Source organism: Mesoplodon mirus (genome assembly GCF_964341445.2).
Source record: "Mesoplodon mirus genome assembly, chromosome: X".
NCBI lineage: Eukaryota > Metazoa > Chordata > Mammalia > Artiodactyla > Ziphiidae > Mesoplodon > Mesoplodon mirus.
The window spans coordinates 140,496,369-140,513,442 of NC_138981.1; the positions used below are offsets into that span (position 1 = coordinate 140,496,369).

General features: G+C 36.3%; 1 protein-coding gene across 2 annotated transcripts in view; it reads left to right on the forward strand.

The window, feature by feature from the left end:
- Positions 1-17,074, forward strand: part of VAMP7 (vesicle associated membrane protein 7) — an 88,361-nt gene that overhangs the window by 44,021 nt on the left and 27,266 nt on the right. For both annotated transcript variants that reach the window (XM_082610283.1, XM_082610282.1), the window contains exons 6-7: positions 6,283-6,350; positions 13,970-14,062. In XM_082610283.1, the coding sequence (XP_082466409.1) occupies positions 6,283-6,350; positions 13,970-14,062 (161 nt within the window). The remainder of the gene's footprint in view (positions 1-6,282; positions 6,351-13,969; positions 14,063-17,074) is intronic.

The window sequence follows — 17,074 nt, forward strand, 5'->3', positions numbered from 1 at the left end:
GATTTTTCTTGTCCTTTTAGGTTGTCTGAAGTCCTCTGCTAATGTTCAGCAAGTGCTCTATGAGAATTGTTCCATTTGTAGATGTGTTCTTGATGTACTTGTGAGGAGTGACAAATTCCATGTCCTCCTATTCCACCATCTTGACTCCTCTCCAGTAGCTGTAGTTATTTTTAATACTCTTTTGCTTTAACCTTTATACTGTAGTTGTGTTTAACACACCATCCTATTACAGAATTAGAGTGTTCTAAATCTGTATACTTACCTTTACCAGTGTATTATATACCTTCATATGTTTTCATTTCACTAATTAGAGTCTTTTCCATTCAGCATTTCTTGCATTGCAGGTCTGGTGGTGATGAAATCCCTCAGCTTATGTTTGTCCGGGAACATCTTTATTTCTCCTTCATATCTGAAGGATAACTTTTCCATGTAGAGTATTCTTGGCTGACAGTTTTTTTCTTTCAACATTTTGAATATGTCATTCCACTCTCTCCTGGCACGTAGGGTTTCTGCTGAGAAAACTGCTGATAACCTAATGGGGGTTCTTTTGTAGATCACAGTCTTTTTCCTCTGGCTGCTTTTAGGAATTTCTCTTTGATTTTTGACAGTTTCATTGTAATTTATCTTAAGAAGGTCTTTTTGCATTGAGATAAAGGTGATTAGCAATCATGAATTTGGATGTCCCAGTCTTTCTTTGAGTTTGGGAAGTTCTCAGCTGTTATATCTTTAATAACTTTTCTGCCTTTAACTCTCTCTTTTCCTTCTGGAACCCCCAGTTATTATAATATTTGTATGTTTGATGGAGTTCTATAGATCACATAGGCTTTCTAAATCACTCTTTTTCATTATTTTTTTCTTTGTTATCCCTGATTTCAAATTTCCTATACTTTAGCTCATTTAATCTATCTTCCACTCAGTCTACTCTGAGATAGATGCTCTCTATGCATTTTTCATTTTACTCATGAATTCTTCAGCTCCAGAATTTCTGTTTGGTTGTTTTCCATGATTTCTATCTCTTTATTAAATTTCAGATTTTGTTCATGTACTGTTTCCTGATTTCGTTGAATTGTCTTTCTGTGTTCTCTTGCTGCTCTTTTGGTTTCCTCAAAACTGCTATTTTGGGCTTCCCTGGTAGCGCAGTGGTTGAGAATCTGCCTGCTAATGCAGGGGACACGGGTTCGAGCCCTGGTCTGGGAAGATCCCACATGCCACAGAGCAACTAGGCCCGTGAGCCACAACTATTGAGCCTGTGCGTCTGGTGCTTGTGCTCCACAACAAGAGAGGCCGTGACAGTGAGAGGCCCGTGCACCACGACGAAGAGTGGCCCCCGCTCACTGCAACTAGAGAAAGCCCACGCACAGAAACGAAGACCCAACACAGCTATAAATAAATAAATAAAGAAATAAATAAAGGAATAAAATTTTTTTAGAGACTGCTATTTTGAATTCTTTATCAGCTAGATCCTAAAATTTCGTGTCTTTGATTTTGGTTATTGGTGAATGATTATTACCTTTTGGTGATATCATGTTTCCTTGATTCTTCATGTTCCTTGGAGTTTTGTGTCACTGCTTTCACATATGAAGTAGCAGACACCTCCTCAAAACTTTGCTAATTGCCTTCAGGTGGGAAATATTGTTCATACATCCTGTTATATCTGGGGTTTTCTCTGACCTTGTGTGGATATACCTGCTCCATGCTTCTTGCTCCCTCTTGTGGCATAATTATTAAGCTTTTATGTCTTGTCTGGTCTTACAGCTCACCAGGATGTCTGCTAGAACCTCTCTTTTGTTTTTCAGAATGTAGCACTACAGTTCAAGTTTTTGGTTTCTCCCTTTCACATGGACCCTGGTCAGATATTTTGAGAGCACTTTTTTATTGGAGTTTGCTCTTGCCACTGAACTCAGGAGCACATATAAGGAGCTGGCTGGAGAGTGGGAGGAGGTGTGAGTCTTGCACTCTGGGCATTGGGGGTGACTGTGGGACTGGTGAGGGGATCATTGGTTGAGGGTTTCCCAGAAGCTCACAGATGGACTTTCCACTGAAGTCCTGAACACAGTCATCAGGAACTATATCCCTTTAATATTGATATTCTTACCTGCTTCTTTACTAATTTCTTCCCTTCCCCCAGTCATGGAGGTCCCAGCCTCAAATTTGTTTTGTTTTGCTCCAGTAGCATGCTAGAATCTCCCCTCAGCAAGGCTGGAGTTCTACAAATTCTCTTTTGTCGTTGTGTGCCTGCTCAAGTCAGTACTCTTCAGGTTTTCCCCAACCCAACCATGGCCAAGAGGGATTGGGGCAGGTTCACTGGTCCTGCTGATTCCACAGCTCATACAATGGTCTTTCTGCCTATTACTGATGCACAGGTGGATGAGACTCCTCCCAGGTCCCTTGGCATACCTGGATCCCAGAACTCTAACAGAGGGACTTTTGTTCGTGGATGGATGTCTAACTAGTTGTTTAAAAGGGGGGACAAAAAGGAATATCTTATGCCACTATGATGCTGACATCACTTGTCCTTGTTATATTCAGAGTTGAGCTCAGTCTCTCTCCCCTATTCCAATAATCTTGACCCCTATTGCAATAGTCTTGAATAAAGTCTTTCTTACCATTTTTGACAAGTGCCAGAATAATTTCTTTTTAATAGTATCTCTCTTCCAACATCTTTCTTGCCTTGTTCCCATTTTTTTATGCTATTGTAAATTGAATTTTTCTCTTTTTTTCTTGGATTTTTCATTGCTCATGTATAGAAATACAGTTGGTTTTTGTATTTTGATCGTGTACAATCTTGTTGAACTCATTTAATAGTTCCTTATGATTTTATGTATATAGGATCATACCATCTGAAAGTAGAGTTTTAATTCTTCCTTTTCAATCTGGATAACTTTCATTTCGTTCTCCTGCCTAATTGCCCTGGCTAGAACCTCTGGTACAGTGTTGAATGAAAGTAGCAAGAGTGGACATCCTTGTCTTATTCCTGATCTTAGAAAGACTTTCACAGTTATGTATGATGTTAGCTGTGGTTCTTTCATAGGTGCCATTTGTCAGGTTCAGGAAGTTCCCTTATGTTTCTTGCTTGTTGAGTTATCATGTAAAGGTGTTGGTTTTTGTCAAGTCCTTTTTTGTATCTAATGAAATGATCATATTGTTTTTTGTCCTTTATTTTATTAAAACATTACAATAGTTGATTTTTGAATACTAAATCAACCTTTCATTTCTGAAACAAATGCCACTTCATCATGGTGTATAATCCTTTTTATATATTGCTGGATTCATTTTGCCAGTACTTTACTGAGGACTTCTTATGTCTTTATTCATAAGAGATATTGATCTATTATTTTCTTGTGATATCTTTATCTGGTTTTGATACCAGAGTAATACCTTATAGGATGAGTTGCAAGTGTTCCCTCCTCTTCTGTTTTTAAAAGAATTTGTGAAAAATTGGTATTAATTCTTCTTGAAATGTTTGGTAGAATTCACCCTTGAAGCCATCTGTGCTTGTGCTTTTCTTTCTGCAAAGTTTAAAAATTACTGATTCAATCTCTTTATTTGTTGTAGCTCAATTCAGATATTCTGTTTCTTCTTGAGTCTGTTTTGGTGGTTTGTGTCTTTCTAGGAATGTATCCATTTCATTTATCTAATATGCTGACATACTCTTGTTCATAGTATTCTCTTAGGATCCCTTTCATTTCTATGAATTTGATAGTTATTATTTTAGTAATTTGAGTATTCTCTCTTTTTTTGGTCTGTTTATGCAAATATTTGTCAATTTTGTTGATCTTTTCAAACCTACTTTTGGTTTCATTGATTTTCTCTATTTTTCTTTTATGATCTATATATTTTTTCTGCTCTAATGTTTATTATCTACTTCCCTCTGTTAGCTTTGGATTTAGTTTGCTCTTCTTTTTCCAGTTCCTTAAGATAGAATGATAGGTTATTAATTAGGGATCTTTTGTCTTAGTCAACTTAGAGTACTATAAAAAATTACTATAGACTGGGTGGCTTAAACAAAAGAAATTGATTTTCTCACAGTTCTGGAGGCTGGAATTCTAAGGTCAGGGTGCCTGCATGGTTGGGCTCTGATGGGAACTCTCTTCCCAGCTTGCAGATGGTGCCTTATCACTGTGTCCTCACATGGCTGGAAGTAAGACAGGGAGCAAGCTCTCTGGTGTCTCTTCTTATAAGGCCACTAATCCCATCATAAGCCTTCATGGCCTCATCTAAATCTAATGATCTCCCAAAGACCCCATCTCCAAATACTATCACATTAGGGGTCAGGGCTTCAATATATGAATTTGTGGGGACTCAATTCAGTCTATAACATTTTTCTTCTCTGTAATGTAGGTGTTTGCTGCTATAAATTTCCTTCTATTCACTGCTTTTACTTCATCCCATAAGTTTTCCTTGTTATTGATTTCTAATTTCATTTCACTGTTGAGTGAAGCAGCTGAGCTCCCCCTCCCCCAAGTAAGTTTCCAATTTCTGCTCTTTTTCCTGTGTATGGATCACACTTTCCTGTTTCTTTTCATATCATAACTTTTTTTGAAAATTGGACATTTTCGATAATGTAGCAACTCTGGGTACTGATTCCCAACCCCTAGGGTGTATTGTTTGCTGGTTTATTTGTTTAGTGACTTGGCTGCACTTTTACTTTGAAGTCTATTTCTCCCACAGTGTGCAGTCTCTAATGTCACCTCTCAGAGGGAACAATCTTGGACATACACATAATCACCCTGGAATGACACAGCTCTCTTGTTTCTTTTCCTAATCTCCCTATTAAGCCTGCCTCTGTGGTACCTCACCCAGTTGTTAGCCTCCATTAATTGCAGACTAATTGTTCCATTTTTATTTTTCTGACTATTTCCCATACGTAAAGTCCTCCAGTGATCTAATTAGATTTGCATTCCCTTGTGTTTGAGGCCAGTCTTAGGTATTTGTTCTGACCTGAGGAGGGTTCTTCTTAGCTGACTCTTCCCCCAAGTACTCTCTGTTAAACTTCTAGCTGTCACATGGTTTGGCTTGTTATTCTCATGAAGCTCCCAGCTTTACTGTAACTGCTTATCTCTCAAATTTCCATTGTTTTGACAGCACCCTTAGGCTTGAACTTCCCCATACTCTGTTCCAAATAAAGTCTATTTTCTTAGGAAAGCTCTCTGTTCTTAAGTCCTGCCTTTCCCCCTGGGAACAATCTATGAACCACTGTTCTGGAGCTATGGATAGGGACAGTGGACTCCTTCTCTTGGAGTGACACCCTTGCCCTACCAGTGGAGTGCTGGGTAACCCTGGTTTTCTTGGCTTGCCTCTCCCAGTGTGGAACCTCTACTCTATGAGTTACATCAGGGCAGGGGCACTCAGAGCCCACTATTCTTGGCCTGCCACCTGCGGTAGAGCTTCTGCCCTGTGCATGGGGGCTAGGTAGATGGAGGAAGCCTCACACCTACCAGTCATGCCATGCTGGAATAGAGCTTCTGCCTTATGGACCTGGGTATGGGGTGAGGTAGGAGGATAAATGCTGATGAGTTGCCCCTCCTGGGGACAAAGCATAGCCTTTGAATGGGACCTGAGGGGAAAGAGTGCTCCCAGGCTTTATTTGCCAGGAGTAGAGCTTCCATCTCACTGAACTGAAGCATGGAGTAGATCATGTCTCAAATGCCATAGACTCTCACTTTTCTTACTAAGAATTCATTGATTTTCTTGTGTAAGTGTTTCTTCATTTGCTGTATGCCCTTAGGACATTCACAGTTTTCAGAGACTTTAAATTGTTTTTGTTTGATTTTATAATTTTTACCAGTTATGGTGGTTTTATTGGAGAGAAGCTCTGTGGAGCTCCTCACACTGCAATTCTGGAAATGTCCAACTCTCATTTATTTTGAAGGTTCTTTTTTTGTTTTTAGTCTCAGATTATACCCTTAATTCAGGTGTTTGCAAACTACAGCCCTTGGATCAAATCTGGTCTCTTTTTCTAAATAAAGTTTCATTGGAACACAGTCATGCCCATTCATTTATGTATTGTTTATGTCTGACAGAGTTCAGTAATTGCAACTGAGACCATTTGGCCCACAAAGCCTAAAATATTTAGTGTCTGGCCCTTTACAAAAAAACTGACAACACCTACTTTAGTTGATAAGCTTTACTAAGGTCTTTCATTACTTAAAGATATAAGTGCTTCCATAGAAAATATGAGTTGTCAAGAATACCAACAATAATTAAAATCAGATTTGGCTTAAAGGCAAAATTAGTAGATTTGTAGCATAAACATATTTTTTGTTTTTCCAACATTTTCAGATCTGGTAGCTCAGCGAGGCGAAAGATTGGAATTATTGATAGATAAAACAGAAAATCTCGTGGATTCGGTAAGTATGGGATATGGTAATGTTTTTCCAGGGTGTAAACTAAAGAAACTGTGGTTGATGGCTAATATAATAGGGAAATGTCTTAAATTCAATACTTCAGTGGGTTTTTTTTTCCGTTCTAACCCCCATTATGTGACTACGTTGTGATCATGAGGATATCAATGAGGCATAGAAAAAAGCCACAACCCATTAATAGCCATTAAGGAAGCTTTCGTTTGGAAAACGTACTCAATATAAAGAAACAATTTTTTAAAGCTTTGGATTGATGCCTACATAATTTAGCACCTTAGCTACATATACCAGTCTGTTCTCTGTATATTCGTAAAACGCAAAACAAAAGTGCGGGACAGTTGTGACCCATTATGGATCCTAAAAATCAGACAGTTCAGCCACTTTCTTGCTTACCGTGACAGCTTGAGCTTTTTTTGTATTAAGCAAGAGGCAGAGATTGATAGGGAAGGATGTGTCCCTGTAATCTACTTATGCTACAATTACGTGTGTCTCCACATTTTCCATCTGGTTGGTGGATGAAAGTTTTCAGGAAAGATGATACATATACAGTGAATAGAAGGACAGCGGAGATCAGTTACAATTTGGGTCTACACAATTACAAATTTACATGAAGAGTAGAAATTTACCCCTTGAAACAGATATCAGTGAGTGATCTTTTTCATTCTTACTGACAGGTAGATTGTAGTGGTTAAGAGCACAAGCTCTAGAGTCTGGTTGCCTGGGATTGAATCCCAGCTCTGTCACTCACTAGTTGTGTGACCTTAGGCAAGTTACTTAAACTCTCTATGCCTCAGTCATCATCATCTGTAAAATGAAGATGAATCCTTTTCATAGTGTTTTGAGGGTTAAAGCACACAATGCATGCAAAATCCCTAACACAGTGTCTGATACATAGTAAGAGCTATTTAAAGGTTTATTGTTATTGTTAGTTTTACAGAGACATCTATTAACAGTAGCTCTTAGGAGGATAATAGTTTTTTCACCAAAGTACATGGAAATTGGAGGAAGAGTGGCACCATACAGGAAGTTAAGACACCAGGGTTCTATAATGGCTCACTTTGTAAACCGTTGCTTGGGGACAAAGAGAGAAAACAGGTGTCTGATTGTAGATCTGATGGCAAGTTTTTCTGTACTTCGAATCTATCTCTTAGGTATCCTTAGTCCCTGAAGATGACCCTATTTAGCTGGAGTGGCCTGTGTTTGACCAGTACTAGTATAGTCTGCACTTTCCAAAAAAAGCTTTCTTAATTTTCTTGACTACATCACCCAGATTAACAAAAGGTACTCATTAACTGCTGCCTCTTTTTATGGAGGAATAACAAATACAATAAAGTACAGCAAATGTACTACTTTTAGTAAGTGTGCAGCTCAGTTATTTTTTTACATATGTTTATACCCATGTAACCACCACCTAGGTCAAGATATAAAACACTATCAACACCTCAGAAGGCAGCCTCAAGCCCCTTCCAGTTAATAATCCCCAACAGAAGTAATTTTTCTGACTTATATCACCCTAGATAATGTTTTTCCCGTTCTTAAAATGTATAGAAAAATGGAAACGTATGTTATATATTTGCGTATGTCCCCTTTCACTCACCAGTATGCCTATGAGATTCATCCATGTTGTTGAATGTAGTAATAATTTATTATTTTTTATTGTTTTGTACTACATATTCCATTGTATAAGTCTACCTACCACTATTTATCCATTCTCCTCTGTGGGGCTTTAATTCTGGATCCTCTATTTTGTTCCATTGTTCTCTTTGTCTATCTTTATGCCAGTACCACACTGTATTGCTAACTGTAGCTTTATAGAACTCCCTAAGTCCTTCACTATGTTCTTCTCCAGGACTGTCTTCACCATTTTAGGTCCTTTGCATTTCCGTTTGTGTTTCAGAATAAGCTTGTTATTTTCCATCCTTAAAAAAATTTGTATCTTTGATTGTGATTGCATTTAACTGATAGGTCAATTTAAGGAGAATTGGTAATCTTGACAGCATTGAGTCTTCCTATCCATAAACCTGGCATATGTCTGCTTTTGCATCAGATTTCTTTAATTTTTCTCACCAGTGTTTTTTAGTTTTTGGTGTACAAGTCTTGCACATATTTTGTGAAATATACCTTTGAGAATTTCATGCTTTTGCATTCTACTGTAAATTTAAAATTTTGTTTTCCAATATTTATTGCTAATTATATAGAAATGAAATTAATTTTTGTATATTGACCTGGTTTGTATCCTTCAACTTTGCAAAATTCACTTACTAGTTCTACAAGCTTTTTTGTAGGTGCTTACATTTTATTTCTTTTCCTTGTATTATTGCACTGGCTAGAACCTTCTACACAATAGTGAAGACAAGTCATGACTGGACATTCTTGAATGAAGCACATATTATGGAGAAAAATTCAATATTTTCACAATTATGTTGTTAGCTGTAGATTTTTAATAGGTACCTTTTATCAGGTGAAACAAGTTCCTTCAATTCCTCATTTCAGAGTTTTATTCATGAATTTTATCAAATATTTTTTCTCTATTTATTGAGAACATTATGTGGTTTTTCTCCTTTAATCAGTTAATATGACTGAACCTAACTTACTAAACTAATATTTATTTCTGAATGTTAAACTAACCTTGCATTCCTGCAAGATCATGATACAGTATCCTTTTTATATAATACCTTATTGGATTTGCTATTGATTTATTCAGGAATTTTGTATCTGTGTTCATGAGGGATGTTAGTCTATAATTTATTTTTCTTTTTGGGCTTTGGTATCAGGGATATACTGGCCCCATCAAACAGGTTGTGAAATGTTACCTCTCTCTGTCTATCCTCCAAAAGAGTTTAGGTGGTATCGACATTATTTGCTCCTTTGCTGTTTGGAAGGATTCACCAGTGAAGCAGTCTCAGCCTGGAGTTTTCTTTGTGGGAAGGTTTTAAATCTACCATTTTACTATTTGTTTCCCTTTTTCTTAACCATCTGTTCTTTGTTCCCTTTGCTCTCTTTTTCTGCCTTCTATTCCATTAATGAGTTCGTCTTAAATTCCACTTTTATTCTGTTTTGTTATTTTGTGATTGCTTTAAGGTTTACAGTATAAGGTTTTAACTTACAGTCTACCTCCAAGTGGTATTATCCCACATCACAAATAGTATGAGAACCTTATAATAGTATACCTCCAATTTTTACCTGGCCTTGGTGCTATTTTTGTCATACTTCTATTTACACATATAACCTTCAAAAGATATTTAAATAATAAGAAAAACATCTTTTCTATTTATCCATGTAGTTAATATTTCTCGTAACTCTTCATTCTTTTGTGTAGATCCATATTTCCATCTGGTGACATTTTCTTTCTGCCTGTAGGATGTCTTTTAACATTTCTTGTAGTGTAGGTCTGCTAGTAATGAATTCTTTCAGTATTTGTATATCTGAAAAGTCTTTATTTCACTTCCTTTTTTTAAAGATATTTTCACAGAATAGAATTCTATATTATTTTGTTTCTTTCAATATTTGAAAGATGTTTCATCACTGTCTTTTATATTGTTTCTGACAAAAATTCCACTGTTGTTTTTACATATATAATGTGTCTTTTTTTCCTCTGGGTGCTTATAAGATTTTTCTATCATTGGTTTTAAGAAATTTGATTATAATATACTTTGGTGTAGTTTTCTTTATGTTTCTTCAGGTCTGGGTTTGTTGAGCTGTGGGTTTGTAGTTTTTATCAAATTATGAAAACAGTCAACTGTTATTTCTTCAAATATTTTTCTGTCCTTCTTTCCTTCTAGGACTCCAATTATGTGTACATTAAAGCACTTGAAGTTGCCCCACAGCTCACTGATGCTCTGTTCGTTTTTTTCAGTCGTTTTTCTTTCTGTGTTTCATTTAGGATAGTTTCTATTACAGTGTCTTCAAGTTTACTTATCTTTTTATTCTGCAGTTTGTAATCTGTTACTCCCATTTTGTGTATTTTTCATGTCTACAAGTTTGATTTTGATCTTTTTTATGTCTTTCATGTGTCTCCTTAACATTTGCATGCTTTCCTCTACATTGCTTAATATATAAAGTATATTTATAATTGAAATGTTTATTCCACTTACATGTAATATAAAGATAGAGTTGAGTTTAAGTAAGCTATGTTGCTCTTTGGTTTTTATTTGCTCTGTCCTCTTTGTTCCTCTTTTTTATTTTGTTTATTCAAATATTTAAAAAATTGTTTCATTTTATCACCTCTTGGTTTTTCTAACATCCTTATTTAATTATTTATTTATGATCAATAAATCACAGACCATACAGTTGACCCATTTAAAGTGTACAGTTCAATGGGTTTTGGCATATTACATTATAATTTTTAATTGTGGTGAAATATATACATATAATAAATTTGCCATTTTAACCATTTTAGTGTATAATTCAGTGACATTAATTACATTCACAGTGTTGTACAGCCATCATCACTATCTATGTCCAAAACTTTGTCATTATGCCAAACAAATTCTGTAACTGTTAACCAATAAGCTCCCATTCCCACTCCCCCCAGCCCCTGGTAACCTCTTACCTACTTTTTGTCTCTATGAATTTGCCTATTCTAGAGACCTATAATTGGAATCCTACAATTATTTGTCCTTTTGTGTCTGGCTTATTTCACTTAGCATCATATTTTCAAGTTTCGTCCATGTTGTAGCATGTGTCAGGACTTCATTTCTTTTTATGGCTGAATAATATTCCATTATATGGATATACCACATTTTATTTATCCATTCATCTGTTGATGGACCACTGAGTTATTTCCATCTTTGGGTGCTTATGAATAATTCTGCTATAAACATCGGCATACAAGTATCCATTCAAGTCCCTGCTTATATTTCCTTTGGGTATTTACCTAAGAGTGGAATTGCTGGGTCATATGGTAATCCTATGTTTAGCTTTTAGAGGGACTACCAAACATTTTTTCATAACTGCCACACCATTTTACATTCCCAACATGTGCAAGGATACCAGTTTTTCCACATCTTCACCAGCACTTGTTATTTTCCATATTTTTATTATAGCCATCCTGGTGGGTATGAAGTGGTATGTCATTGTGATTTTGATTTTCATTTCCCTAAAGACTAATGATGTTGATCATCCTCCTGTGTGCTTGTTGACAATTTGTATATCTTCTTGGGAGAAATTAGTCAAGTCCTTTGCCCATTTTTAGTGCATCATCAGCTGCTAGTGAAACCATCTACATGGAGTGGAGAGGCCGTCAGGCTGGTCAGCTTGCCCTTGTCATTCTCACAGGGGTTTTTATATATTTTTGTTATTTTCTACTTACACCCACCCCCACCCATCCCCAAGGGAAGCTTTGGTAAGGTGTAACAATTGTTCTTTATAGTTGAACTGGTTTTAAACAGGTGATATATCAGTGTTCAAATACTGACCTGAGGATTGTGGAGAAATCTTCACCCCAACCTGTTGAATCACATAACTGTATTTAGGTTTATTAGTTTGATTGCTCACTACTTTTTCTTATTCATATTATCTTCCTCCTTCTTGGAGTCTTTATTGTGACTTAGTGTTTGAGTAATTGAAAAGAGTTTGGGCAACTGAGAAGTTCACCAACTATGTACAGTTTAGAGGGCACAGTCCCCAAGCCTCCCTCAATTCTGACACCAGCTGCAAGTTTGTTCATTCCCCAAACCATCCTCAGGTTTGATAACTGACTAGAGGGACTCACAGAACTCTATGAAAGCTATTATACTTATGGTTTTTTGCAGGCAAAGGTTACAGATTAAGCTCAGCCAAAAGAAGCAGCATATTGGGTGGAGTTGGAGAGGTAACAAACCCACGGTTTCTGTTGTTCTCTCCCCATGGACTCATTACTCTCCCAGCATAGATGTGTGATGACATTGTCAACAAAGAATTAATCAGTCCATCTAAGAAAGAAATGGAAAATTTTATTTGAGCCAAATTTGAGAATTATAACCAGGGAAGAGCATCTCGGATAGCTCAGAGAACTGTTCCGCCCGTTAGAAGTCAAGTCACAGTTCTATAAGGCTTTTGAGACAGAGGACTGGACATTAAATGACATATTATTGACACTTACACAATCCAGATCTAAGTGTCACTGTGACCCCTTACAAGATTAAGAAGGAATGTTATCTTTAAGTTGTCTTGTTGGTGCTGGGAGAATGTTGGTCTTTATGGTTGAGCAGGAGTTTTTGCTGATGGGGAAGGTTTGGTCAATGCATAATGCAGATACACAGTGCACATTGTGGGGAGAGAGGAGGCCAAAGGGCAGAGAAAAACTTTTATGTTTAAATTTTTGTCTTGCCATAAAATATGAATTTTATTTCACAAAATACACAGAGCATTGTACAACAAGGAAGCTTGCCCAAGTTTCATTGTTCAGTTTTGTTGTTGTTGTTTTTATTGAAGTATAGTTGATTTACAATGTTGCATTAGTTTCTGGTGTACAGCAAAGTGATTCAGTTAGTTATATATATATATATATATATATATATATATATATATATATTCTTTTTCACATTCTTTTCCTTTATGGCTTATTATAGGATACTGAACATAGTTCCCTGTGCTATACAGTAGGACCTTGTTATTTCATTTTTCAGTTTTTATTGTGGTTTCATTACATAAGCATGATTGACTGATTGCCTACTTGCTTAATCTCAGTCTCCAGTCTCTAGCTCCTCTAGAGACCCAGAGCCCCTATCCTAAATCATATAGTTGGGCTTTATAGAGTGACTAGTCCCTGCATTAAATCACATTGTTACTATTTGGCTAGCCCATGGCCCCCAGGCAAGAAAAGGGTACCTCCCAGGAGCTGAGAGCAAAGGTCAGATCCCTTTTTGGGCAAGGTTAAATTCTTTACGATACAGTACACTTAGTAGGCGTTTGGGTTGTTTCCAGTCTTGAGATTAGAGAAATAGTGCAGTTAGAAACATTTTTGTATATGTCTTTAGATGAACTTATGCATATATCTCTGTTGGGTATATACCTAGGAGTGGAATTGCTGGGCTCTTAGGGATGTTTGTTTGTTTGTTTGTTTGTTTGTTTGTTTTAAACTGCTTGTGTCCTGGTGGGAATGGTTCAGTAGATATTGAGAAATTGATGCTGCAACAGAAAATGGATAACTGAAGGAGTGAAGTTCTTTGGGTTTGGGCTCTCATACGAGTAAATACATATCTTCCTATGGAAATTGAACAGGTTCTTATGGTTCACAATGCCAGGATTATACTGGGCAGAATAGGCAAATGTGTTTGCACCCAACTAGCTCATGCTTTCTTATTGGAAGCATGAAGATGAAAAGGCTTTTCTCCTATCACAAAGAACTACTTCTCGTGCTCAACATCACATGCATTGCTGTGGTGGAGAAGAAAAAGGAGGGAATCCTTTCCAGTGGGCTCATACTGCTTACCATATATGTGGCAGAGTCCTGCTTTGTGGAACTATTGATTATGAATGGCCAGTCTCTACCTGTGAAGAGAGGGAAGGGGTAAAGAACATTGAAACAGAATTTAATGAAAGTAAAAGTTTTGCAGGTATTATTGCAAATCAATCATGTAGTCAATGCCAGGGATCAAACAATTCATGCTTTTTTTTTCCCCTAGTCTGTCACCTTCAAAACAACCAGCAGAAATCTTGCCCGAGCCATGTGTATGAAGAATCTCAAGCTCACTATCATCATCATCATCATATCAGTTGTAAGTTTTTGTCCTTTTAATATATGATTTTATTTTTCAATCTCTAAGAAATTAGGTGCTAGAATTCTTTCTCAGTGTTAGCACTCTGAAAAAAAAATGATGAGCACTCTGAAATGAGCTACATATAACTTTTAATGGTAAAACACATGACCAGGGATTAGCTTTCCTATGAAGTTACTGTGACATAGTGTCCCTACTTAAACCCCATTTCCCTACTGAGAATTCTTATATGTAAGTAGTCGTTTAAGGCATTCCAGATATTCCTGATTATATAATGGTTTTCTCACTGCTGAAATGGGATTCTTTTAAACTTACATTTTCTAATTGAGTGAATATTTTCTAATAATATTTCTGTTTTCTAGTTAATTCTGTTTTCTATTTCTTTGTTTCTGTTTTCTCTTTTCTAATTCATCTGTTTTGTTTCTGGCAACCTTGCATAATTTTTATTAGTTGTAATAGTTTGTCAGTTGATTCTTCTGTGTGCTGTAGATCAGGAGTCAGCACTTTGTGAGGTCCAAATAGTAAATATTTTAGGCCTTGCACGTCACATACAGTCTCTGTCACATATTCTTTTTTAAACAACTGTTGAAAAATACAAAAACCATTCTTAGCTCACAGGCAATGGCTGTAGTTTGTTGACTCCTGCTATAGGTAAATTATGATACTGTCTATTAATAATCTTAACCTCATCATTTATTTATACACGTACCACACACACACACACACACACACATATTTCATTTACAAGCAGTGCTGAATAATTGTGGTATCAGTAGGAATCTTTATTTAGTTCCTGGTTTTAATTGGAATGCTTCTAATATTTATGAGTGATATTTACTATGAATTCTTGTTACTTTTATTGTGAAGTTAAAGAACCTTTTATTTCTAGAGTGCTAAAAGTTTTTTTATCAGTAATAGGCATTTCACTTTAAGAAATGGTATTTCTCTACCCAATGAATTGATAATATAACTACATTTAATATTAATATATTGAATGACATTAATGAAAGCACTAATAATTAACTATTCTTTCATTTCTGGGATAAGTACTAAGAGGTCAGTATGTAGTAGTCTTTTAATGCACGTTGAGTTCAGTTTCCTAATACTTACTAACCCTTGTCTATAAATATAAAAATTAGTCTAGGGACTTCCCTGGCGGTCCAGTGGTTAAGACTTTGCCTTCCAATGCAGCGGGTGCATGTTCGATCCCTGGTTGGGGAGCTAAGATCCCACATGCCTCGTGGCCAAAAAACCAAAACACAAAACGGAAGCAATATTGTAACAAATTCAATAAAGACTTTAAAAATGGTCCACATCAAAATAAACAAACAAACAAAAAATAGTCTGTATGCTGTCCTCCTTCTGGAACCCCAATATAAAAAGATATTGGACCTCTTTGAACTATCCTGCATGTCTGGTAACCTTTTTAATATGTTTAAACTCCTTTTCTGCATCACATTCTGGGTGAATCATTCAGCTAACTCTTCCAGCTCTGTTCATTCTGCTATCCAGTTCTTCTTTTTAAAAATTAATTTTTAAATGTTTATTTTTTTAAAGCCATGCTTTAAATTTCTAAGAACTCTGATTATTCTTATTTTAACATTTTTTTTTCATGGAACTTGTACTTGTTAACAAATATACTCTCTCCTTGAATTTGTCTGGATATATATTCAGAGATATATCACAGGGCATTAGTTTCTGCAGTGGCAAGAGCTGGCTAGGCAAGTCCAAAATCCACATAGCAGGCGGGCAGGAAGGGCGGGCTGGACCTGAGGGGCAGGAGCAAACCTGTATATACAGGCAGAAGGTCTTCTTCAAGGAAACCTTGGCTCCACTCTTAAGGCCTTTTAGCTGATTGGATCAGGCTCATTCAGATTATGTAGGATAATCTGCCTTACTTAAAGTCAACTGATTTATGAGCTTTAATGACATCTACAGACTACAGCAACACCTTGATTAGTGTTTGATTGGATACCAGTGCACTGTAGCTTCCCCAAGTTGACACACAAAACTGACCTCACAGAAATGTAGTTAGTTATGTTTATATGTAATGGGTATATTTTTAAATTTTTATTTCTAATATGGTTAAGTGTTGATAGTTATAACCCACCTCTAAACAAGAGGTCTTTGGAGTCCTCACTAATTTTTAAGAGTGTAAAGAAGTCCTGAACCAAAAGCTTGAGAGCTGCTCTAAGGAGTGGGGGAGGGATGTTTTGCTTTGGGGGTAGTTTGTGTCTTGGCAAAGCAGCATTTCCTCCTCATCCTCTTTTCATTTACAGATGCCCAAAGTTAACTCCTAGCAGATATCTCTGACTCAGCTCCACCTCTCCTTGACCCCTATTGAAGGTCTTCCACCTTAGACAGCTGGACCTGCCTAACAGAGAAGGACAGCTATAGCTCTATTAATGTTATACTGGAAATTGTGCCTTGATTGTCCCCTTGTTCAGGATCCTCAGGTGGCACATTCTTGGCTTCTCAGCTTAGCTTCTTCCTCCTTCTTTGGTCTAGGAATTTAGATTGAGTTATAAAGGTAGATTATTATTAAATTCAGATTATATTTATTGATTACTTATTACATGCAGAGTACTTTGCCAACTTGCCAACTCTTTACCAAAAGGTGTTGTCACCTAATATATTGTACTTCAGCTTTAAAAATCCTTATATTTTAGCTGTGGCAAGTTTCTATCAAATTGGAATATCTGTGTTTATGTGAATATGATGAGTAGTTTAGCCTATTTATTAATAACCAGAATTTTCTATAACCCCTACCCCCAACATTTGTAGAGAAGTAAGGAAAAACACTTTGCTGACTTTAGGTAGGGAGCATGTAATTCATAATGTATTTTTTTCTAAGTGTGTGAGTAATGAAATCAGTCACTTAAAGATCTTAGAAAGTTGCAATTTAAATCAGAACAAAATGACTGATTTAATGCAGTGAACCTAAATTTTACAATGAATCTATTTTTGGAATGTAGTTAATCTGAGCAAGCATATGCCATGCAGAATATCATA